General features: G+C 31.7%; 1 protein-coding gene, 1 long non-coding RNA gene and 1 pseudogene across 2 annotated transcripts; all 3 read left to right on the top strand.

Moving 5' to 3' along the window:
• The first annotated feature begins 13189 nt into the window (after positions 1-13189).
• Positions 13190-13589, top strand: LOC114176321. The gene is made up of 3 exons (XR_003602988.1): positions 13190-13256; positions 13355-13476; positions 13550-13589. It is a non-coding gene; the product is annotated as an uncharacterized LOC114176321 (long non-coding RNA).
• A 3173-nt stretch (positions 13590-16762) lies between these two features.
• On the top strand, positions 16763-24106 carry LOC114187778. The gene is made up of 14 exons (XM_028076147.1): positions 16763-16771; positions 17171-17309; positions 19519-19647; positions 19844-19918; positions 20036-20107; positions 20632-20727; positions 20822-20875; positions 20958-21015; positions 21468-21735; positions 21820-21943; positions 21986-22386; positions 22782-23688; positions 23758-24026; positions 24068-24106. Exons 1-14 carry the CDS (start codon positions 16763-16765, stop codon positions 24104-24106), a joined length of 2640 nt encoding a protein of 879 aa, XP_027931948.1.
• Positions 24107-24116: 10 nt separating this feature from the next.
• On the top strand, positions 24117-25418 carry LOC114187786 (annotated as a pseudogene).
• Positions 25419-26613: the final 1195 nt, after the last annotated feature.

The raw sequence follows: 26613 nt of genomic DNA on the forward strand, positions 1-26613 counted from the left end.
AAATAATTAAATGTATCAATAATGCCAATTAAAGATTTTTATCTTATGTATTATCGGATTCCTGAAAACCATGGAACCAGTTGATGCTTCACAATCTATTGAGAATTCATTACAAATACTTGGAAGTTGTCTTAAGAAAACAAGGCGGTGCTTGCTACAAGTGTAGCTTCTCTGGCAGACTTTATCAAATCCAAATTTGGTAAACTTGATATTCTGGTAAAATCAGACTTTGATACTCCTGCCTTTGTTTGTTCTACATGAAAGTTTATCATAGAAATTCTCCATGCTTAAGCTTTAGTTAAAAGTGAAGTTTGTTGGTGTGCTCACCTTACTACTACTGTTAGTTCTTCAGTTTTAGAATGTTAGTTGTATGAGTGTGAAGGCACACTTCTTGTTTTTACCATAGTTGTTAAACTTTTAAATATTTCCTTTTATGATAGTTACTATTCCTCTTTCTAAATGTCCATGATAATCTCATCTCCACACCAAAGTCTTATGTTTTTTCTCATTTTTTAATGGAAATGAGATCTTTTACTCTTTAGTAACCATTACTTTTAATGACACTTTTAAGATAGTAGAGCCACCAGAGGTAAAGAGATTGAGTATTTTATATACCTGATTTATTTTTCCTTTCTTTATATGGCATGGGATGATTATGGCAAAAACCGCATTACAGGATTTTAAGAAAAGTACATTACAATTGGATTTAAAAAATAGTTCTTTATGTATCATTAAATTGCCAACTTATAGGATTTATGTATCATTAAATTGCCAACTTATAGGATTTTGAAGTATGTGTTCTTCTTGTAAGACTCGATAAATTTAAATAATTAAATAAATAATTATTTAAAAAATGCGGGTAATGAGAGTCTTTATGGTAATTAACACTGGAAGTAATGACAAGGAATAGTACTAGCTCAAGTAGTTGAGAATACTTGGTTATTTTGAAAGGATGAGTTTGAGTCTTGGATATGCCATTTTTTGTGTAATGTAATTGATTATTCTTTAAATAATAATATGTTTGATCATGATCAGTGATTATATAATTCTAGAATTATAGAGATTATCATGAAACATGAATTGGTTGAATTGGTTATGCATTTGAATTGTAATTGTGTGATAATGAGTTCGAAGCTTGGCTTAAGTGAAATAAGTTCCTTTTTGCCAAATTCTTTTTTCTTAGCATGAATGAGGGGGATTAGAAAACCCTAGCCATCTTGAGGAGCAGATGGATGGGTTGGAAAACCATCTCATAAGGTTGTTGAATGGCAATTAAACCCCATTTCAATGCATTTGGTTTTCTTACAATAAACCAATATTAACGCATAATTAAGGGGAAAATTAAGGGTGATATAATGTGTTTTGGAGGCTGCTTTTAGTGAGTACTCTAAGGAGAGAAATTGTAGAGCAACTATTGTGTTTAGTGAGTGAGAGGGAGAACTGAATTGAGGAAGATGATGTGATCCCAACAAGGCTTATAACTTGGGTCAACGCCTAGGCCCAAATCATGCTTAAGGCCCAATACATGGCCCACATGCACCTTCAAGCCCAAGCCCATCAAGAGGCCCAATAACAAGGAGCATGCTCAGAAAGATCCAATTAGGCTTCATTCAAGATGGCCCAAACCCACATAGGCTTCTCATACTCTTCACATGGGCCAAAGAAGATGTGAAGATTTGAAGAGGTGTCTCAAAGAGCAATAGAATAGCAATAATATTGGCCCATTGTTTAGGCTTTGCTTTCTAGAATAATAAGTCAAACAATGAGTAGTTCAATTGATAAAATTGGGCTTGACTAAGCCCAATAGGAGATTTGGCCATGAGCTATCAAAAGAGCCAAGGTGGACTAAGTGGAAGTCAACACTTCTTCCTACACCTCATGGATCCAAAGCATCCAAGGGTTAGGAATGCTTCCTCCTTTTCCAAGGCATCATCCAATGGCCAAGATCAAGCCTCCTTCTCCAAGCTTGATCTAAGGGCCAAGATCAAGGCCCACTCCATCCAATGGCTCTCCTTTCTCATGTGTTAATGGCTTCATATAAAAGCCAAAATTTCACTCATTTGTAGACACTCTTGAAATTTTATGCAATAGATGCAACTTGAGTTGAGAGCACTCCTCCCTCTATTGCCTTTGAGAGTCACCACTTTCTAGAGATTTCCTCTCTCTACCTCTAGCCACCTTCCTTAGGCTAGCATAGATTAGGAAATCCTATCACCTCTTTCACCTTCCATTGCTTGCAAGTGCCTTCCAACTTGCCTCCATTCCTTCATCCATTTCCGCTGCCCATGGAGCTCTTCATGCACCTTTGGAGCTCCACCATAATGGTATCAAGAGCCATCAAACCATGGTCTCTCAAGGTTTGGTAAGGTTCTTTCCTAGTCTTGTGTTTCCTTCATTTTCCGTCTTGTTCTCATCATCATCTTCTTCTTCTTCTTTGTTTTTCTTTCACATTTACCGTTCATTGTCTATTATATTGTGTTTCTCCATTGATTCCATGCAACTATGAGACTACAAGAGTGTTCTACACTCTATTTGTAGATTTCCTTGCTTGCTATGGTTCACATATTTTACTAGCTTTCCTTTACATTTCAGCACAATTTTTTTGGTTCCATTGTGTTTCTTATTATTTTTATTCGGTGATTCTTTTTTCTTTTCAATTTCCACCATTCAAGTTGTGTTCTATGTCTTGTTCATGCTTTCTTTTACATGTTTCTTCAATTTTCCACCGTTTACAATCATTTTCTGCACTTGCTTGAGTGAAACCGTGCCAAACTCCACTCCAAAACGCAATGAAGCTTCATGCTATGCGTGTGGTTGTTTGAGTCAGCTTTCCTCACTGTTTTAAAGCCATTTCACCGATTGGTTTGTGCCTTAGAGTGTCCTAAGATGTTCATCTTCATCTATGCTTGATTCTAGATCATAATCAAGCTCCAAATCCAATTGATTTGTCTATTGAACATCTTCCCCTTTCACTCTGCTTTTGCTTCTGTTTTCAACTTTTTTCCACTGCACACCTTCTGTTTGAGAAGTGTCACGAGTGACTCAGTGCACCAAATTTTAAGCTAATTGTTGCTTCAAAAAGCTAAGTCATAGACGAAAATTCTCCAACAAGAATCATTCAATTATGTTGAGAATTGAATTCTATACAAATTTTTGAAGTAGAGGCAACTTTCAGCGTTTTTCGGTGCCAGTTTGCTGCTGTTTTCACTTGTGTCCTGACGCACACTTTTCTTGTGTGATTTAACTGTAACGATTCATAGCACCGAATCACCTTCTAAGTTTTGCCTAATTTTCTTCAAATCTGGACGAAAAATTAGCAAAAAGAATCATTCAAATATGTCCAGTACAAAAAATATGAAAAATCTTCAAAGTTAAGGCATCTGTCAGCGTTTTCTGGTGCTGTGTTTTCGGAAAAATCACTGTTTAGTGCGTTTTCGGTGTGTTTTGCTTCAGAATTTCAGTGCTCTTGGTCTATACATTTGCTTGTTTATGTGTGTATTCCATATTGCCATCAATTGCTTTCATTTGGAGTGGATTACTTCCCTCACATTGGCATACATGCAATGAATACCATAAGCATTTTATGAGCACTGCAGTTTCTGTTTTTGGTTTTGACTCTATTCTAGTTCCATTCTAGGATTCCTTTTGTTGTGCTTTCCTTTCTTTCAAGCCTTAATTTCTTGCTTGTCCTTGTTTTTGGCTATTCAATTCAGTCTTGTCAAATCATATTCAATGTGGTTTAGCTTTCTTAATTAGCTTTTATTGTGTTATACATTTCAATTGGCAAGTAATGTTGGCTTCAATGCTCTTGATTGTGAATTAAGTGATTTTATTTTCCAAATTGGTTGCTAGTCTAAGGTAGCATTTTAGGTGGTGGTTGAGAAGTAAAACTCTAGAGAGTGTGCTTGAATTCTTCCTCTCACCTTCACCATATTTTGGAAAATTTTGAGCCATCAATTTCTTGCTTGAGTGAGAGCTAACCAATGCCTTTGGCATAGTTTGTTTGCTGTTTTTGTTCATTATTTTGGCCAGGTTTTGTTGCTGTTTGGTGTTGCATTTTGCATCCACAAGGGGTCCAAATATTCCTCCAATTGGTGTATACTTCAAAGCCATCAACTAAGGCTTCATTTGGCACCAAAGTGCTCTTGGGAGTGCATCACTTTGATGTGCAAAATTGTGGTGTTCAAGTTGGCCTCGGGAGTAGCTTCCAACACCAATTTCAAGCATTTTTGTTGGCCATTGTGGCTTGTAATTGTTGTATCTTTTAGTTTCCTAGTTTTTCTACAATTTGGTCACTTCTTTTGGTCAATTTGGAGCATCCTTTGTGCCTTATTTTCTACTCAAAGTTCTCTAAAAGTTTGGTGCTCTTGGGTTGCTCCTCTTTGCCTAAATTTTGTGTACCAATTTTAACTCTCTTTGAACTTTTATTTTGGCCTACTTAGGTGTCTTGGGGAACCACAAGATGTTCAATCCCATCTCCTACGTAGAACCTTTATCATCCATTAGTAATTCGCTTTTAGTGGTAAGTGTGTTGAAAGTTCTAAGTGCTTTCTCACCTTACATTAGGCCATATAGCTTAGATTCATGTTTTCACGTTGCATAGTGGCTTGATTTATGAGACCAAAGTCTCTAATCTTTTGCCATTTAGGGGTCCGTTTTTAGTGTTAAATTTCTTTGAGTCTTGTTTGCTTGTTTTGTGCTTAGTGACTCAAGTGATTCTATTTACTTAGCACTTAGACAATTGTGTGATCTTTGAAACCTCTTACAAGTGTATCTTGGCAAGGATTGGCCTTGGTATTTAAGAAGTCTTAAAGACTCACCTCGCCTAACCTGGAGGTCCACTTGTGATTGATTTCCTCTACCACACTTTTTTCAAGTTGCATAAGTTCATTCAATCACCATGAGTACATATTCTACATATAGTCCTAGGTTGCATAAGCATGGTAGTCATGAGTTGCATCATACATTTCATAGTGACATTCCATTCTTTGGGGAGGATATAGGACCAATATCATTTAGAGATTGGATGTGGGATACCGAGAAATTGGTGCAACCATTGTTTAGTAAATATAGTCAATTTGACATTCTTAGGCATGTTACTTCTAGGTTTATAGGACGTGCATCCGAGTGGTGGCAAGAGAGGCAGTATCGAGTCAAAAAGGGGAGAACATCATGCATCAATACATTTTATGAATTAAAAACATGCATGTGGAAACATTTCATTCCCCCTTCTTTCAGGATCACTAAAGCCCAGCAAGCTAGGATAGAAGACTTCATTGACATTGGGGATGCATTCATCCAAAACATTGCTAAGTTTTCTAGACTAGAAAAGGATTTTAAGCACAATTTGGAATTGTTCTTAAGTGAACAAAGAAAGAGAGAACAATATAAGAGAGAGCAAGCAAAACTTGGAAAGCTTCGAGAGTATGAAAAGAAGTTGAGAAAAGAAAATGAAAAAATTGAGAAGAAGAAAAGAGATGAAGAAGAAAAGGCAAAAGAGGATAATATTAGAAAAGATAAAGAAGAGAATGAGAGAAAAGACTTTGAAGCAAGAGAGAAATTAAAAAAAGAGAGTGAGTTTGAAAGAAAATCAAAAGTGGTCGAGTTAAAGAGTAATTCAACCTCAAGGGAACTCATTGTTAGGGATTTGGTGTGTAATCCTTCACCAATTCCATTCATGAAGACCCAAGTTCCAAAGGGAGTTTTCCCATCTTTAAACTCTTCTCACTTTTTCATTAAATCTCTTGTTTTGTTTCCTTCTCAAAAAATTTGTTCTTTATCTCATTCCCTTATTTCATCCTCTTCAAAATATAGTGCCAAAATACACTTTGACTTTAAAATTCTTTTCAAAAATCATCCAAGTCAAAGTGTGAAACACTCTTTTTGTGAAGTGGGCCTAATACCAACTTTTTCCAAATTTATAAGCCCACTTTCACACATTCCCCAATCAATTATACTGCATGGTCTTCATGATTTTAATCCAATTCTGTTTGATGACTATTGCAGATATGTTTTTGATCCTGGTGGAACCCAACTTTAGTTGCTGTGAGCCTTAAATTACCTTCTTGATCTGAGGTCAGATCCTCTTCAAGTAGGAGGGGATGATGTGATCCCAACAAGGCTTATAGCTTGGGTCAACGCCTAGGCCCAAATCATGCTTAAGGCCCAATACATGGCCCACATGCACCTTCAAGCCCAAGCCCATCAAGAGGCCCAATAACAATGAGCATGCTCAGAAAGATCCAATTAGGCTTCATTCAAGATGGCCCAAACCCACATGGGCTTCTCATACTCTTCACATGGGCCAAAGAAGATGTGAAGATTTGAAGAGGTGTCTCAAAGAGCAATAGAATAAAAATAATATTGGCCCATTGTTTAGGCTTTGCTTTCTAGAATAATAAGTCAAACAATGAGTAGTTCAATTGATAAAATTGGGCTTGACTAAGCCCAATAGGAGATTTGGCCATGAGATATCAAAAGAGCCAAGGTGGACTAAGTGGAAGTCAACACTTCTTCCTACACCTCATGGATCCAAAGCATCCAAGGGTTAGGAATGCTTCCTCCTTTTCCAAGGCATCATCCAATGGCCAAGATCAAGCCTCCTTCTCCAAGCTTGATCTAAGGGCCAAGATCAAGGCCCACTCCATCCAATGGCTCTCCTTTCTCATGTGTTAATGGCTTCATATAAAAGCCAAAATTTCACTCATTTGTAGACACTCTTGAAATTTTATGCAATAGATGCAACTTGAGTTGAGAGCACTCCTCCCTCTATTGCCTTTGAGAGTCACCACTTTCTAGAGATTTCCTCTCTCTACCTCTAGCCACCTTCCTTAGGCTAGCATAGATTAGGAAATCCTATCACCTTTTTCACCTTCCATTGCTTGCAAGTGCCTTCCAACTTGCCTCCATTCCTTCATCCATTTCCGCTACCCATGGAGCTCTTCATGATTAAACTTTTCTCTGTTTTCGTATTTTTGGAAAATTTCCAGAAACCACCTAACGGTCTTTCAAAGCCATCAGGCGATGCATGAGCGCTGGACCCATTTTTTAGGTTTTTGAGATGAATCGCTTGGTAACAAGGGTGACTCCGCCAGGCGACTTGAACACTGGTGCAGTTCTTGCGATTTTTATAGATTTTATGGTATTATGTGTTTCCCGTGTTATTTTCTATACACATCGTATGCGCAATATTGTATAAATGATGTATTGTATGATAATTGAATGAGTGAATGAGGATATAAACCATGAAAGATCTATGTTAGGGGTGGGACTGGAATCTAAATTTGATTCTTAAAGTCCATTTATTATAAATTTGCAAATGTATGAAATTATTGGTTGAGTCTATAAGCAGAAAACCAAAAATTTTTGTGAATTCATGTGCTGGATTGATGGAAGCGAGATTTGGGGGTTTAGGGTTCATCACGGGTGCAAAACAAATCTGGGGTTTGCCTAGAATATGATGTGTCGCGTGGGGGCAAGGATGTGCTGCTAGGCGATAGACGCTGTAGTAGTGGAAATTGCATTTTGTGACTGTTCTGGCGCATTTTGGGATTTTGTGAGGGTGAGGCTAAATCCTACACGTGATAATTATATAAAATAGACCAATTGTAATGGATGGAGGTCTAACAATGATTGAATGGTCATGGAGATTTGGTAGAAACTTGAGTCGAGTATAGTACATTAGAAGTAAAGGAACTTGAGTAATACTGGTTGGTAATGAGTCATATTTAGTACACTTGAGATATTTGCGATATTGCAGCTTATTGTTAAAGTAAGGATTGGTTAATGTGTTTGAATTTATATATATATATATATATATATATATATATATATATATATATATATATATATATATTTATATTTATAATACAATTCAAAGAATCACAAAAAGCAAAAAAATACACGTGTCATTTTCTCAGAATTTGTTCAATTTTAGAAATTTAAATTTTTTTACCTCTTAAGGTAATTTGGACACGTGTCATCTTCTTAGCCCGTCTCAGCCATCTTTCTCGCTTTTCACCACACTCACGTTAATCCTCTCTCTTGACTTCCTCTCTCTCTTCATTTTCTCTCTCAGTCTGTTTACTCACTCTCCACTACTCTCCTTTCTCAAACCTTTCACTTCCTCTCTCTCTCTTCATTTTCTCTCTCAGGCTGTTTACGCACTCTCCACTACTCTCCTTCCTCAAACCCTTCACTTCCTCTCTCTCTCTCTTCACTTTCTCTCTCAGACCGTTTACGCACTCTCCATTTCTCTCCTTCATCAAACCCTAGCCACACCTCTGCCTTCGCCTCCACCTTAGTCGTTCTGTTTCACTCTTCCTCCACAAACGCGACACCAAATAACGTTCTCCACCTCTCTTCACTTTCCTTTTGTCGAACCCTAACCTGTTTTACGCATTCTTCACTTCTACGCGATCCACCTCCCTTCCTTCTCAACTTCATTCGACCTTTTTGCCGCGTCCAACCATCTCCACGATTCTCTCGATTTGTACTGTTTAGGGTTAACATCAATTTTTTTTGCTTCTAACTAATTTTTTGGTTTGTTTTGTTTGTGTAGATGGTTTTTGTGCTTCAGACGCTCTTCCTGCACAAACGCGATCCACCTCTCTTCTTTCTGAACTTCATTCGACATTTTTGCCGTGTCAAACCATCTCCACGATTCTCTTTACTGAAACCATCTCCACTTTTGTGCCGCATGAAACGCTCTCCATTGGAATCGCACTCTCCCCCTTTCTGCCACATCAAACCCTAGCCAGCTCTCTAACGTCGCCTGAAACGCGATCCTCAAACCCTAATTTTTTGTTCTTAGACTCAGTGAATCCAACTTCGTTAACATCAATTTTTTTGTCTTCTAACTCATTTTTTGGTTTGTTTTGTTTCTGTAGATTGTTTTTTTCCTTCTGGGCGCCCATCTCTCTAACGCCGCCTCAAACGCTCTCCATCGCTCTTGGGTAATAACTTTTATCTCTTCACTTTTAATTTTGAAACCCTAATTTTTCATTTCTTACTCATTTTTTTCTTTGTGTAGATTTTTTTGTGTGGTTCTGTACCTTTTGAAACCCTCTCGATGTCTCTGCTGAATCAGACTCAAACCCTACCATTTCAATCTAATATGTTGTTCTAACTCATTTTTTGTTTTTTTTTGTTTATGTAGGTTGTTTTTGGGTTCATTCCTTCATTAACTCTAATAAGATAACTTCATCCTGACGTGCACTACGTATTCCAGTTGCTGATCAAATTTCTTTTTCTCCACTGCTGATGAGAATATGTTTTAATCAAATTAATTCCTTTAATATGTTGTATTGTTTAATTGTTTAATTCATGTGTTTTGATTAAACATGTCTTTCTTTGTTATTGATTTTTTGATGTCTGATGAAGAACTTTGAGCTTGATCTTATTGTCCCTCAACTTTAAATGCAGAATCTGTTGCCATCTTATTTCATAAGATAATTTGTTGTTGATTCTTTATGAATTATTTATGAATTTGTTGTATTGATTTCTTTTGTTGTTGTATCCTCATTCAAAGATCTTCCATATTACAGTTTTAAAAATCTATTTTTGTCGCCTATTGCATGTTTTATTGATTTCTATTAACTGATAAAGTTGCTTCACTTCTTAATCTTTTTTATTGTTAATGTTTGCTCAAATTTGATGCGATTATACATCAACTTTCAAGAAATCCCACCATTTCAGGTTTGCTTAATTTCGAACCCCAACATTTGAGGTTTATTTCATTTTTATGTTAATTTTTTATTTTATCTTACTTCATCAATCTGATATGATGTTCTAACTCATTTTTTTGTTTTTTTTTTGTTTATGTAGGTTGTTTTTGGGTTCATTCCTTCATTAACTCTAATAAGATAACTTCATCCTGACGTGCACTACGTATTCCAGTTGCTGATCAAATTTCTTTTTCTCCACTGCTGATGAGAATATGTTTTAATCAAATTAATTCCTTTAATATGTTGTATTGTTTAATTGTTTAATTCATGTGTTTTGATTAAACATGTCTTTCTTTGTTATTGATTTTTTGATGTCTGATGAAGAACTTTGAGCTTGATCTTATTGTCCCTCAACTTTAAATGCAGAATCTGTTGCCATCTTATTTCATAAGATAATTTGTTGTTGATTCTTTATGAATTATTTATGAATTTGTTGTATTGATTTCTTTTGTTGTTGTATCCTCATTCAAAGATCTTCCATATTACAGTTTTAAAAATCTATTTTTGTCGCCTATTGCATGTTTTATTGATTTCTATTAACTGATAAAGTTGCTTCACTTCTTAATCTTTTTTATTGTTAATGTTTGCTCAAATTTGATGCGATTATACATCAACTTTCAAGAAATCCCACCATTTCAGGTTTGCTTAATTTCGAACCCCAACATTTGAGGTTTATTTCATTTTTATGTTAATTTTATATTTTATCTTACTTCATCAATCTGATATGATGTTCTAACTCATTTTTTTGTTTTTTTTTTGTTTATGTAGGTTGTTTTTGGGTTCATTCCTTCATTAACTCTAATAAGATAACTTCATCCTGACGTGCACTACGTATTCCAGTTGCTGATCAAATTTCTTTTTCTCCACTGCTGATCAGAATATGTTGTAATCAAATTAATTCCTTTAATATGTTGTATTGTTTAATTGTTTAATTCATGTGTTTTGATTAAACATGTCTTTCTTTGTTATTGATTTTCTGATGTCTGATGAAGAACTTTGAGCTTGATCTTATTGTCCCTCAACTTTAAATGCAGAATCTGTTGCCATCTTATTTCATAAGATAATTTGTTGTTGATTCTTTATGAACTATTTATGAATTTGTTGTATTGATTTCTTTTGTTGTTGTATCGTTCATTCAAAGATCTTCCATATTACAGTTTTAAAAATCTTTTTTTGTCGCCTATTGCATGTTTTATTGGTTTCTATTAACTGATAAAGTTGCTTCAGTTCTTAATCTTTTTTATTGTTAATGTTTGCTCAAATTTGATGCGATTATACATCAACTTTCAAGAAATCCCACCATTTTCGGTTTGCTTAATTCGAACCCCAACATTTGAGGTTTATTTCATTTTTATGTTAATTTTATATTTTATCTTACTTCATCAATCTGATATGTTGTTCTAACTCATTTTTTTGTTTTTTTTTGTTTATGTAGGTTGTTTTTGGGTTCATTCCTTCATTAACTCTAATAAGATAACTTCATCCTGACGTGCACTACGTATTCCAGTTGCTGATCAAATTTCTTTTTCTCCACTGCTGATCAGAATATGTTGTAATCAAATTAATTCCTTTAATATGTTGTATTGTGTAATTGTTTAATTCATGTGTTTTGATTAAACATGTCTTTCTTTGTTATTGATTTTCTGATGTCTGATGAAGAACTTTGAGCTTGATCTTATTGTCCCTCAACTTTAAATGCAGAATCTGTTGCCATCTTATTTCATAAGATAATTTGTTGTTGATTCTTTATGAATTATTTATGAATTTGTTGTATTGATTTCTTTTGTTGTTGTATCGTTCATTCAAAGATCTTCCATATTACAGTTTTAAAAATCTTTTTTTGTCGCCTATTGCATGTTTTATTGGTTTCTATTAACTGATAAAGTTGCTTCAGTTCTTAATCTTTTTTATTGTTAATGTTTGCTCAAATTTGATGCGATTATACATCAACTTTCAAGAAATCCCACCATTTTCGGTTTGCTTAATTCGAACCCCAACATTTGAGGTTTATTTCATTTTTATGTTAATTTTATATTTTATCTTACTTCATCAATCTGATATGTTGTTCTAACTCATTTTTTTTTTGGTTTATGTAGATTGTTTTTGGGTTCATTCCTTCATTAACTCTAATAAGATAACTTCATCTTTGTTTGTTATTGATTTTCTGATGTCTGATGTTCTTTGTTTGATTCTTAATTGTTGTATCTTTGATTCAAAGATCTTCCATACTATAGTTTTAAAAATATATTTTTGTGACCTATTGCATGTTGTTGATTAGTTATGAATATTGCATTCCCCTTACTTTTTTCATTACTTTCAAATGTTCAAACTTGAAACTTGAAATCAGATCTTTATTTCCTATTTTCGTTGATTTGTCAACCTTTTCCAACATCTAAAGTTACTTTTTGTTTTCTTTTTGTACTGCTTTCTGCCATATTTCCTTTTATTGCATAACATTGAGCCATGTGAAAACAACTTTTGTTTTTTTCTGTGATCTTCGTATTTTTGTCAGTCACTTTTCCCAATTTTTACTCCATTTGTTTAACCTAAACCACACTTTGCGTGTTATTTCAGTAAATATCTTTTTTCATGTCAAAATTTGCTTTTGCTTTTGCAGATTGTTTCTAAATTTGTGAAATGAAAACCAGAGCATGCGTATTGTGTTGTTTTGTATTTATGATCTTCCAATCTATTCTTTTTATGTTTTTATGTTTTGTACGAATACATTTCTGCAGACCTTTCTTCATTCCTTACTCTACTCTGATTTCCCTCATTTCCCTCATTCCTTCAACCATGTCTGTTATCCAAAAACACACTCACTCTTTACAAGAACTAAACCTTGAGAAGGAGAGTTGGAATATCCTTGCAAGAGTTGTAAGGTTATGGTTTGTTGAAGATTACACAAAAGGAAAAACTCCATTTTCCATGGAAATTGTTCTTCAAGACCAAGAGGTATCTTCCTTAAACTATAAACGACTTTTATTTTTTGACTTTTCCTAATTTTTTTTTACCTAAAAGTTTAGATATGTTTTTGTAAGTTTAAATCTGCTTCTATTTTTTCATTTATGAATATGTTTTTTCAGGGTGTACTAATCCATGCATCTGTTAGACGCACATTGATATACAAATTTCAGTCTGAAATCAAAGAGGACAAGGTTTACACCATCCAATCTTTCAGTGTTTCATGTAATGGTGGTTGTTATAGAACCACAAAACATGCCTATAAGATTAACTTCCAATTTGGAACCAAGGTCAATATGGTGCAAAGTACCTTAGTTCCGAAAACTACAACTTCATACACCCCTTTTTCAACAATCATAGTTGTTGGTTTTGACACAGATTACTTAGTTAGTAAGTATGTTTTGCTTATTTTTCTTCATTTTTTTGTATAACTTTTTGTTAATTTTTTTTCTTTCTTTTTCCTCTTTCTGTAGATGTGATTGGGATGTTTACTGGTGTTCGAACAGAGAGGGAGCTAGAGAAAGCTGGTAAGAAAACCAAAATGAATGTCATCCTTATTGAAGCTGATGGGTAAGCAGATTTCATTTGTTTTTGTTCTTTATTGTTTTTTATTTTTCTTCATGTATTTCATCTGCTTCTCTTTTTATGTGATTTTTAACATTCAATAGTTTGCAACTGGAGTGTACTTTATTTGGTCAATATGTTGATATGTTAAATGCATTTCTGGCCTCTGGAGAGGATCAACATGTTGTCATTGCTTTGCATTATTGCAAAGTGAAGACCTTCCAAGGTAACTAACATAAACCACATTATTACAGTTGTATTAATGAATAAAAATCTTTTTGACATTTTCTGTTTTGTAGATAAAGTTTCTATTCAAAACTGTATGAACTGTACCAAGATCATTTTTAACTGTGATGGTGAAGATGCAACCAAGTTGAAAAAATGTAAGTCTATATACATAACATATATCTTTGTTCATAGATAGATATATGTATATCTTTGTAATATAACATATTTTTTTAACGTAGGATGTGGGATAATACTGAATCTCCTTCTCAAGCTCTTACCCAACTTTGTGGTTCTTCTAAAGTTAGCTTGGAAGATGATTTCATTAAGCTGCATCCTAGGAGTTCAATTGAAGGTCTAAAAGATTTTAAGCAGGTTCAAATATTTGTCTCTATGTTCCACATAAATTTTTTTATTTAATGACTATTTATTTTTTTGTTCATAATTTGATATTCTTTATTTTACAGGAAAATACTTTTGTAGTAAAAGCTACTATCAAACATGTGCTAGATCATGATGATTGGTGGTATACAACATGTATCTGCAACAAAGCAGTTTATCCTGATTCCAAAATGTTTTTTTGTGAAAAGTGTAACAAGCATGTCATTAAGGTTACACCTAGGTAATATTTTCGATATTCACAACATGATTTTATTAATATAATATTAAGAAAACTTAATAATGTTCATAATGTATTTATTGTTTTTTTTTAGGTTTAAACTGAAACTTCGTGTAATTGATGCTACAGATTCTACAACTTTTGTTGTATTTGATCGTGATGCAAGTGCAATGTTGAAGAAATCATGCTCTGACATTCTTGACTTGTAAGACAAGGTTAAGTTTTTAATCTAATCATTTCTGCTTATATTGTTGACATTTAACTTAAATGTTTTGTAGAATTTTCAAATGAATTCATAATCAATTATTTCCTATTCTATATTGGGTACTTCGTTTCCACTTATTTTACTCATTATTGTTGTACATTAATTGTTTTACATTAATTTACATCATTTATATTAATCCTTTTTTTAATAGAACACTGCTGCTGGAGACTTGCCTAAAGAGTTTGAAGTCCTAATTGATAAGACCTATCTGTTCAAAGTTGAGTGCAAGAATGATTATAATAGCAAATTTGAATCATTCAGAGTTAAAAAAGTTTGCATGGATGAAAAAGTAATTGAAAGCTTTTCTGATGTTGAAATTAAGTCTTTGGTAAGTTTTTTTTTTTTTATTTTTTTTCACGTGTTAGCCTATTTTTTTCTTAAATTTTATTATTATTAATATTGTATACAATTTTTAGGATCTATACTCTGCAAATGAAGAAGAAAGCAAATTAAATGAGCAAACAAATCAAATCTCATCTGATTCCATTGCAGAGGTAGTTGAAGATTACATTTTAACTTATTTTGTAAAGCTTTGTATATGCTAATCTGTTTTTTTTATTAGGATTTGTTGATCAAATTCACAGAAGAATCAAATGATCTTAAGACTCTAAGTGATGATTTGAACAATATAGTATCAAGCCATGTTCCTCCCGAAGAATCCTTGAAAAATAAAAATGTAATTGATGTTCAAATTCATGAGTTAACCCGCAAAGAATCATCTCATCTAGACAATCTTGATTTGGTTACTCAACCACCTGTTCCAGTACTTAAAAGACAAAGTCGATCTATGCTTCAAGAAAACAAGAAGATTCTAGTGAAGATGTTGAAGAAGAATATAAAGATTGAAAAGTGATAGACTTTATTTGGATTTTTATGTTTATTATGTTATTTTTTGAAAAACATTTGCTGCTGTTATGTATTTGTACTCATGACCATTTGGTTGTTATTTTGAAAACAATATTACTTCAACTATGTTTTAATTTAATTATGAATAGATTTCATGCTTGTTTTTAATTCTGTACTCTATCTTTACATTCAAAATTTGCTAGCTGAATCAAAGTGTGTTGATATAATTTGACATTGTCAACACGATAATCATGCTAACTACATTAAATTAATTAATTTCAGCATAGGTTTTTCCTTTTGTTTTGGTTTATAAAAAATCCTTTATTTTCACTATTTGTTTACCTTTTTTAAATAGATTTCTTTAAATTTATATACGTTTTGTTGTATATGCTTATTTTTAAAATTTAGTATATATTGCTAGCATAATGTCGAAGTTTTGATATTATTTTTAATGTCAACTATATTATGATGCTAGCTACATCAAAGTCATTAAATTTTTATCTATGTATATTTTTCAACTACATTATTGTTTTCGTAACATATAAAATTTATTTCATGTTTTCAAAACCATGATTCCTTCATCAAACAGATTGATTAACAAATCAAAAAACATTTGTGACTATGCCTTTAAAGGATAAAAGTTGATTTTTATTTTCTTAATCATAATGGTACAATTTTTGAAATGTTATCTTTTCTTCTTTTATTAATTAGTTATCTTTTATCTTAATATTTTATTATATTATTTTTATGTGCTATTACTCTTTCAACTTCTTATTTGTTTTTATTTATTAAAAAAATGTTCATTTCTTTATAATTTTTTTAAAGTTATTTTTACTTTCTCAAAATTAATTTTAAAATTTTATTAAGTAGCATTGAATTTTGAAAAACCCTTCTTTAATTTCTCTTTAATTACAAGTCTTTTCATATCTATATATTAACTTTTAATATTATATTTTATTCTTTTATTAATTAGTTTTCTTTTTTCAGAAATTTTTATTATATTATTTTTATCTGTTATTACTCTTTCAAATTCTTATTTATTTTTATTTATTTTAAAAATGTATATTATTTTTAAAGTTATTTTTACTTTCTCAAAATTAATTTTAAAATATTATTAAATATGATTCAATTTTCAAAAAGCTTTCTCTTTAATTACAAGTCTTTTCATATCTATATAACCGTCTATTTTCCTTATTTACTATCAAGTTTTATGTTTTTACAAAATCACTGAAAAAGAAAGGTCACTCCCCTACACTTGCTTCCATGGATTCCTCTTTGAGTGTCACTGCCAGAAAAACTTTAGGAAGGTTCACCACGTATCATTTTGTTCATAATTAGGTACGTCTACTTCACAAAAACTTAAAAAAAATATGTGCTTTGATTTTTTTTTTTAAGTTTAGACCGTACCACATTGCTTCGTCATCCATCTTAATCGTTCAAAAACATGTATTTATGTTTTCACTTTTTACACAATATTACTTATTCTCGATTTTCTTTCTAAAACTTCAAACTTTCTGCAATAATCGTTCAAAGGTCGTTTTTTTCTATTTGTTTCCCATGCTTCATGTATGTTAAACTATATTTTCCTTCGTCATCTATTCTCCAAATCTTACTTCATTTCATTTTTTGTTATCAAAATGTCATCTTTCTTCAATAATCGTTGAAATCAGTTAAAACTACTGTTTTTGATGCATTTCTCATCTATGTCCACCTTTTTTGTCTTTCATAAGACAACTTATATTTTTACTTTGTTTGAACTCTGACTTACTATTGGTTTCTTCTAAAGATGTCAACTTTTTTCATTAACCATTCAAATTCACTACTTTTCTGTTCTTTGTTTTTATCAGTTTTACATCACCCATTCATGTTTTTATTCCTGTATTTTAATATTTATGCGTTCATCATCAGTATCATATTTGTCTTATTCATCTTCTTGACCTTTCTATTTGTTTTTTGTCTCATTAGGAGTTTGGACATGTTGATCCAATATTTTTCGCTATTTTTGGTGAGGAATTAGGACCCGTTTGGCACTTGGAAGATATTGAAGGGAATCAACATCAGTTAACCTTTGATATGGATGTGAATCATCCCGTTCTCACGGATGGTTGGTATAGCCTACGAGTTTTTTTATAAACTGCAACATATCCATCAAATTGTATTTAGATATGTTGGCAATTCTACCTTCCACATCACTGTATTCCCCAACATGTCTACAATATCAACTGGTGCCAAATTTCTTTCAAACCTAATTCGGTTGTGAAAAAAACATCTCTTTAGAGTCAAATTGTCAAAATCTCAATGCAAAGGAAGCCATCTGGTGAACTTATAATTTTATTATTTTGGTTTTATATTTTGTTTTCTTTATATATTTTTATTTGTGGTCTTATTTTGTTCTTTTTTCAGGACCTACAATCTGACTTTGCAGATTACGTTCGTAAACGTAGATTGAGGAGGTTGGAATTGCAGGGACGTCACAACACCTTCATTGTTCAATGTAAACTTCTGCTCCGTAATACACCAAAGAAGTCAAGTAAGATTGGGAAGGGATGGAAGGACTTTTGCACATTCAATCGTTTGGAAGAAGGAGATATTCTTGTGTTTCTAGCGGACAAAAAAAATGAAAAAGAAGAAGATCAAAGTATACGTCCACAAAGAATGCAGTTTCTAATATTGCACTTTTCTTTTAGTTTACTATTTATATTATGTATGTTTTTTTGAAGAACTTTGAAAGTACTTTGGTTTTATTTTGTTTGTAATAGTTTTAGCATCCTTTTTTTGTTGCTTCTAATAATTAGAAGCCATATCTAAAAGTATTTGACTTAATTTAATTATCGTCAAGTTTTATATTTTAATTATTTTCGTAATACAAATTTTATTTAAGTACTGATTTTCTAAAATAAATTTTAATTTCCGATACTATAAATACTTTAAATGATTATGATAAGAATTTAAATATGTTAAAATATTTGATTATTTTTCTTTAAAAAAAGGTTAGAAGTAATAATAAAGAAGCCAAGTTGATATTCTGCAGTACTAATAATTGGACATACTAACTGAATATAATTTTCAAAAGATTTTATTAATTTCTTTACAAAAAATATTTTCATATTTCTTGCAAAATTTATTGAAATTGTTTTTAAGTAATAGATTAACCATGAAAACATTAAAACCCATTTCATTTTGAACTCTCTTACAAGTTTTTTAATTTAAATTTTATTTCTTCAAATTTTTTTTTTCATTTCTAAACTTGAAAACAATAAAATAATTTTCTTTTGCCCTTTCTTTAGTAGTTGCATGTTACACTCAATGTAGAAAGAAATGTTTACTTTAATGGTTGACTATTACAAAGCATAGTACTTTTGTACTTGGCAAAAAAGGACATATATCACAGATCCACATTCTGAAATGAGGCTTTGCATTGTCTGCAAATCATCAATTTGGACTTTGCAGATCAAATCTTTTTCAAAAGGTACGCTTTTCCAAATTTTGAGTTATTTGTTCAGTTCTGATATTTCCATATCAATGAAATGTTTGTTGTTTTTTGTCAAAAGTTTGTACTGACAGTACCTGAATCATCAGGAAGAATGTTGGTTGAATACTGAAAATGTGCCTACATATACTAATAGGTTTTTTCTTCCTCTCTGCTTTACTTACTTCACAGTGCATTTGTTAATTGCTTTTGTTATTAGTTTTCTATTTCTAATTTTAAATCTTCCTCCAACATGTAATGAATTTGTAAAACACCATAATACCACAATACAATGCATAACTTCTGCACACTTTGAACATTATCACAACAAAATGGATTCAACAAATGGAAGAAGAAAAAGGAAGAACATTATCCCACAAAATTTTTCCAATACCTTGATGAAGTCCACAGGTTCAATATTTTTATGTTTCTGACATTGCATTTTTAAGTTTCTTCATTTTTTGGAGCTCATTTCATTTGTTTCTCATCCAATTAAATCTACACTCATACGTAAAAACAAAGATGCAAATTCTAATCTTGCTTCATCTATGTTATTTTTTTTTCTTATTTTGATTTCATTAACAAATGAGGACAAATCTAGTCCAACTGAAGCATTTGCTTTTCCAAATACTACATCTCTTTCTCAGTTAAGATATTGTGGTAATAATCTTTTCATTCACTATACATTTCATCCAACAAATTTATTACTGCATTCATTGCTGTCAAACTATTTTTCATTTCATTCACAAATATGAATCCATTGATTGCACTAACACAAATCTTTATTAATGCATTCATTTTACATCTATTCTTTTCTCATTTGACTTTTTAACTATTCTACCAGTATCGAAAGAAAATGTTACGCCAGATTCAACTAGCAAAACCAACTTATCTCTCAATGAAGATACAAACGTGCAGAATAAAAGAATTCAATCTACTATTAGAAAGCCATTTTCCGAGTTGACATATTGTGGTAAGTTTGTTTTTTAATTTAATTTTCATTCAAATTCAGTACAAATGCTAGCACTGCATACTTATTAGTCTTATTATTCATCTTTAATGCATATTATACAATTAACACACATTGATATTAGATGACATCATTTCATAATTAATTGGTTTCATCTTTAAATTCATTTCATAATCCTTTTTTTAACTGCATTTTGCAGAACTTGAACAAAATAATGGGAAAGCTGCACGAAGAAGAAGGAAACTTATTATAAATCAGAAGTTGGCAGATAAAAGTAATTACAAGCGTAATAAAAATGATTAAATACTAATTCTTTATATATCTATTATTATCTTATCTTCAATTGAATTTCTTTCATACTAAATTTTTCTATTACTACCTCTCTTATTAGGATTTCATGGTTCTACATCCATTGGATCTACCAATGCTCCAATTTTGCAAAATAGCAACAGTAACAACACAGGTACAAATGAAAAATATATTAATTTTTTTAATGTTTTTCTCTTAATATATTAGTGCTTTAATATATTTTACTATTTTTTGTTTTAAAATTGAGGTTTGCATACTGAAATTGAAGTTATTTTAGTTATTCAAATGTATACCACTAATATATTTTACTATTTACAATTATATTTCAATGATAAATTAAATTAAGAACAGAATTACAAAATAATATATATCAATAATATTTAGTTCATTAATTTATGGATGTACTTGCAAGTATTGTTCAATTTGATTGTCCTATTGGAAGAAGCAAAATCAATGTGTTTAATACAGAAGAACTGTTACCTAAAGAAATTGTGGGTAGCAGCTTCAGTCATGCTTCACTAAATTCTTGTGCTTTTTCTGAAGTTGTTAATCCTTTTTATGTTCAACAACACCAAAGTGATGGTAATTTATAATATAAACAAACTTCATTTCATTACTTTAATTTCTTTAATTGTTACAAATTCAGCTTGCTAATATTAATTTCAATCTATGTTAAAGGTTTACAATTTTGTCAGCCTTCTCGGAAGCAGGCTATTAGATCTATTTCGAAGATATTGGATTTTGACAATAATTCTGAAGAAGATGAAAATGATGGTAATCAATAATGGTTCATTTTAAATAATAAATACTTTCTATTTCTTTATGTAAAATTGTTTTTTAAATAATAAATACTTTCTGTTTCTTTCAGATAACATAATTGGACATTTCAAATTTGATTTGTATTCAAAAGCTGAAATTCAAGGTGAAACAATACTTTTTAGTGTTTTTATATTTAAGTATAAATGTTATTTAATTACTGACATATATGTTTTTTATGTACTTAGGAAATGTTGATGTTGGGGAGTGTTCACTTGAGTGTCCCTATTGTCAAGCTCAACTGTGGTACGAAGAAAGATATGATAAATGTGAAAGATTAAAACAAGTTGATTTCTCTCTTTGTTGTCAAAAGGGAAAAGTACAACTTCCATTGTTGAAGAAACCTCCACAATTGCTTCAAAAGTTGTTAAAAGGAGAAGACAGTACAAGCCAGAATTTCTTACATAACATAAGAAGTTACAACAACATGTTCTCATTTACATCCATTGGAGCTAAAATCCATTCCTCAATCAATGATGGATCAGGTCCTCCTCAATTTATTCTTAGTGGTCAAAATTACTATCGCATTGCAAGTTTATTGCCTGAAAAAGGATCAAATCCCAAATTTGCACAACTATATATTTATGACACAGAAAATGAAACAAGCAACAGAGTTAGTCACTTTGGGTATGTTTAAATAGTTTCTTTATGTTTTAGCCATCATTGCGCATATAATTGACTAATTTTTTATTTTTCAGGTCTGATAGTCAGCAATCCATATTTGATAAATCATTGATCGAAGAATTGAAGAAAATGATTGACAAACACAATGTACTTGCTCAAACATTCAGAAGAGTAAGAGATTTTATACATGATCATGAACAATCAGATTTTGGATTGAGGTTATTTAGACATCGCTTTAAGGATCCTAGAGTATATAATACACCAGTAGCAGATGAAGTGGCAGCATTGATTGTTGGTGATTTGAGTACCTTAGATGTAGGAAGGGACATCATTGTCAAGAAAGTTTATGGTCAATTAACAAGACTACATGAAACACACACATGTTTCATTCCTCTTCAATATCCTTTGATTTTCCCATATGGACAGGATGGTTATCAAGAGGATATTCTAATTAGAGATTGTCAAAAATATGGACAAAGTAGAAAGAGAATTCGCATTTCTTTACGAGAATTCATTGCTTTCAGAATACAAGATAGAAAGGTTGAATTTGGTAATGTTGTAAATTCACGTAGATTGTTTCAACAGTTTTGAGTGGATACATACACCATGATTGAAGCCCAAAGGTTGTCTTTTATACGAAATAATCAAAAACTCATTCGTTCAGATATTCTGAATGGGTTACAAGAAGCTGTTAACAAAGGTGAAACTGATCCTTCTTCCATTGGTAAGCGTATTGTTCTTCCAGCTTCATTTACAGGTGGTATGAGATATATGTTCAATAATTGCCAAGATGCTATAGCAATTTGCAAGAGGTATGGCTATCCAGATTTGTTTATAACAATCACATGTAATGTAAATTGGCCTGAAATTGTTGATTTTGTCAAATCAAGAGGATTAACTGCTTTAGATAGGCCGGACATAGTTTGTAGAGTTTTTAAAATGAAATTAGACCAAATGATGACCGATTTCAAGAAGAATAATTTCTTTGGCAAAGTCAATGCAGGTATAAAATTTTAATTTTCTTAATTTATTTTTCTTACTGCCTATTGTTTTCTCTAATAATTATTTTACAAATATAGGTATGTATACAGTTGAATTTCAGAAGAGAGGTCTGCCACATGCTCATATATTACTATGGTTGAGTGACTCTAACAAGTTAGAAAATGCAAAGCATATAGATCAAGTTATCTCTGCTGAACTTCCTCATCCAGATCTCTATCCTAAACTTTCAAAGGCTGTTCAAACATATATGATACATGGTCCTTGCGGAGCTGCTAGATTCAACTCGCCATGTATGAAAGAAGGTCGGTGTTCTAAATTTTTTCCTAAAAAATTTAGACATTCAACTACAATTGATGAAGATGAATATCCTGTATATAGACATAGAGATGATGGTTTATGTGTTGAAAAATGGACATAAATTAGGTAATGCAAATGTGGTGCCGTATAGTCCTATTCTCTTAATGCGTTATCAAGCTCATGTTAATATAGAATATTGCAACAAATTCAACTCAATCAAGTATTTGTTCAAATATGTAAACAAAGGTCCTAATAGAGCAACAATTAAAATTACAGACAAGGAGAATGAATCTACAGAGATGCGTATTGTTGATGAGATAAAAAGATACTATGATTGTAGATATTTATCTGCATGTGAAGTAGTTTGGCGAATTTTTGGTTTTGATATCCATCATCGATGGCCAGCTGTTCAACGATTAAATTTTCACTTACAAGATCAACAACCAGTTTTGTTTAAAGATGATGATCGAATTGATGATGTATTGCATAAGAATGAGAATATGAACACCATGTTCCTAGCTTGGTTTGAAGCTAACAAAAAATTTGAGGAAGGTAGAAACTTGACCTATGCTGAATTTCCAACAAAGTTTGTTTGGATGTCTCAACAAAAACAATGGAAACCAAGAAAGCAAGGTTATAGTATTGGTCGACTAACATATGTTCCTCCAGGATCAGGTGAATGCTACTACATGAGAATCTTACTAACAAAACAAAAAGGTTGTATTGATCATGATAGTATAAAGACAATTAATGGTAAAACATTCTCCACATACCAAGAGGCTTGCCAAGAATTAGGATTATTGGCAGATGACAAAGAATTCATTGATGCCATTAAAGAGGCTAGCCATCTTGCATCTGGAAATCAACTTAGAAGGTTATTTGTTGCTTTGTTAATCATGAATACAATGTCTAAGCCAAATGTTGTTTGGGATGCAACTTGGACTTTACTTGCAGATGATATCCTATATCAAAAAAGAAAAGACTTGAACATACCAGGTACTAAATTGAATTATTCTACACTGTTTTTTCCATAATTAGGTATTAATTACATATTCTATTTTGTAGATTTTCAAATTGAAGAGCATGATTTACACAATCTTTGCTTACTAGAAGTACAAGAACTTCTAAATTCAAATGGGCGAGCTTTATTAGATTATAGTTGCCTTCCTCAACCTGATCTTTCAAATTCATTCAAATTTCAGAACAGGATCATTGTTGATGAAATGAATTATGATAAAGAACAAATGGAGAAGCTACATCAATCTCTATTGCAGTCTGTCACTAATGAGCAACTACATGTTTATAACAGAATTATGACAGCAGTGAACTTAGAGGTAGGGAATTTCTTTTTCTTATATGGTTATGGTGGTACTAGAAAAATATATCTTTGGAAACTTTTGTCAGCTGCTATTAGAGCAAAGGGAATGATTGCCCTTAATGTAGCTTCAAGTGGTATTGCATCTTTATTGCTTCCTGGAGGTAAAACTGCTCATTCTACTTTTTGCATACCATTAGCAATCAATGATGAATCAACATGTAACATCAATCAAGGAAGTCTTCGTGCTAAACTATTGATGGAAGCAAAACTTATAATATGGGATGAAGCTCCTATGATGAATAAGTTATGGTTTCAAGCTTTTGATAGAACATTGAGAGACATTATGAGAGCTACGAATCAACATAATGCTGACAAACCATTTGGTGGAAAGGTGGTGGTCTTGGGCGGTGATTTTAGACAAATCTTGCCAGTAGTAAGAAAGGGATCAAGGTATGATATTGTGAACTCATCAATTAACTATTCTGATTTGTGGCAATATTGCACAGTTCTTAAGCTATCACAAAACATGAGGTTAAAGACTGCTACTTCAAATGAAAGTGCAAAAGATATAAAAGAATTTGCTGATTGGATTCTTAAAATTGGAGATGGAAATATGAATTTGAATGAAAGTGGTGAAGCCAACCTTTCAATACCAACAGATCTTCTAATTCAGGAAAGTGAAACACCTTTACTTTCTTTAGTCAAATTTGTTTATGGTGGTCTAATTGAAAATATCATGACTCCTGGATTCTTTGATGATGGTGCAATACTTTGCCCTACAATTGATAGTGTTAAACAAGTAAATGACTTCATTTTATCTTTGATTCCTGGTGAAGAACAAGTTTATTTAAGTTCAGACACTCCTTGCCAATCTGATGATGATCAAGAAATTCAAGGTGAGTGATTTACTCAAGAGTTTCTAAATGATATTAAATGTTCAGGAATTCCAAATCATAGGATTAAATTGAAAGTTGGCATACCAATTATGCTTTTAAGAAACATTGATCAAGCAAATGGTCTGTGCAATGGTACAAGGTTGCAAGTTAATGATTTGGGAAAGAATGTTATCTCTGCTACAGTAATAACTGGCAAAAATGTTGGTGACAAAATATTCATACCAAGAATGAACTTGACACCTTCTGATTCCAGCATCCCGTTCAAATTTCAAAGGAGGCAATTTCCAATATCCTTATGCTTTGCGATGACAATAAACAAAAGCCAAGGTCAAACTCTTTCTAAAGTTGGACTTTATCTTCCTCACCCAGTTTTTACTCATGGACAATTGTACGTAGCAGTTTCTAGAGTCACATCAAAGAAAGGACTAAAAATCTTAATTTTGGATGAAGATGGAAAAGTAACCACTACAACTACAAATGTGGTTTACAAAGAAATCTTTGAAAATCTTTGATAAAGGTATACAAATTACTTTTATATAATTCTTACAATTTTTCAATTATTTTACATTTAACTGTATTTATTTTTTACCTTGCAGATTACAGTTAGTGCAGATTACTTTATTTTTTGGGTCCATATACAAATTTTGGTGCACATTACAGTTCATGCAGATTAGAACTGTATAATATATAGTGATTGATAAATGTTTTCATACTTTCATTGTTTATCATTTTTTTCCACAAGCTACTTCTTTGAATTCCAGTAATGCTTCTTATATATTAATACACTATTGTTTCTTTTATTAGTTATATATATGTTGGTTTTCAATTGTTATTTGTTGCTTTACTTTATTATCAACAATAAATATCTACATACATGTGCTTGGGTGTTATTGAATCCGAATTGACATAATTGCATTTCATTTGTTTAATTTTCTAAATGTTAAAGAATCTGAATTATATATTTTTGCTGTTACTTTACCTGTAACTTCTATACTTTATTTTATCTGTTACTTTTTCTGACAGTGAACAATAACAATTTTAAATTTGTTGTCACTGTTTGCACGTGACAATGTTCTCTATTCTGACTTAAAATTTCTCATTCCTTCACAACTTTCACTTTACCATTTCATACACATCCTTCACTCAACACTACATTTGAACCTCCATTTCTCTGCAATTACAAAATTGGAAATGGACCAAACCCAAGATCAGAGAACAATACTTTGGAAGTTCAAGACCATCTACATATTCTCTAAGGTATGTCTTCAATTTTAACACAATTACAAATTTAGATCTATTACCTTGCATTGAGATTTTCTGTTCTATGTGGTTCGCAGTGTTCTATATTCATAACGTATGTATTGCGCCTTTCACTTGAGTTTGTTTATTATTTCAATGTTCAGAAAATTTTCAATTTTTTTTTTCTTTCTATTTATTTTTTAAAAGAATTATTAATTCTGAATTCAATTTTTATCAACGTCTGTTATAAATAAATGTATTTTTTGTTGATATATAAGTCTGTTCACAACTTATATATGTTTTGTTTTTCATTATGTTATTGCAGAAAAAATATTCATAATGTCTTTATTGTTTGAAAATAATTTAGTGTCCTCATTATTTTGTAGCCATTTTTGTTTGTTGATCGACACTTTGTTGTTGGTTATGCACATGAATTAGGCCCACAGTGGCACTTGGTAGATGTAAATG

Source organism: Vigna unguiculata, chromosome 1, assembly GCF_004118075.2.
Source record: "Vigna unguiculata cultivar IT97K-499-35 chromosome 1, ASM411807v1, whole genome shotgun sequence".
Classification (NCBI taxonomy): domain Eukaryota; kingdom Viridiplantae; phylum Streptophyta; class Magnoliopsida; order Fabales; family Fabaceae; genus Vigna; species Vigna unguiculata.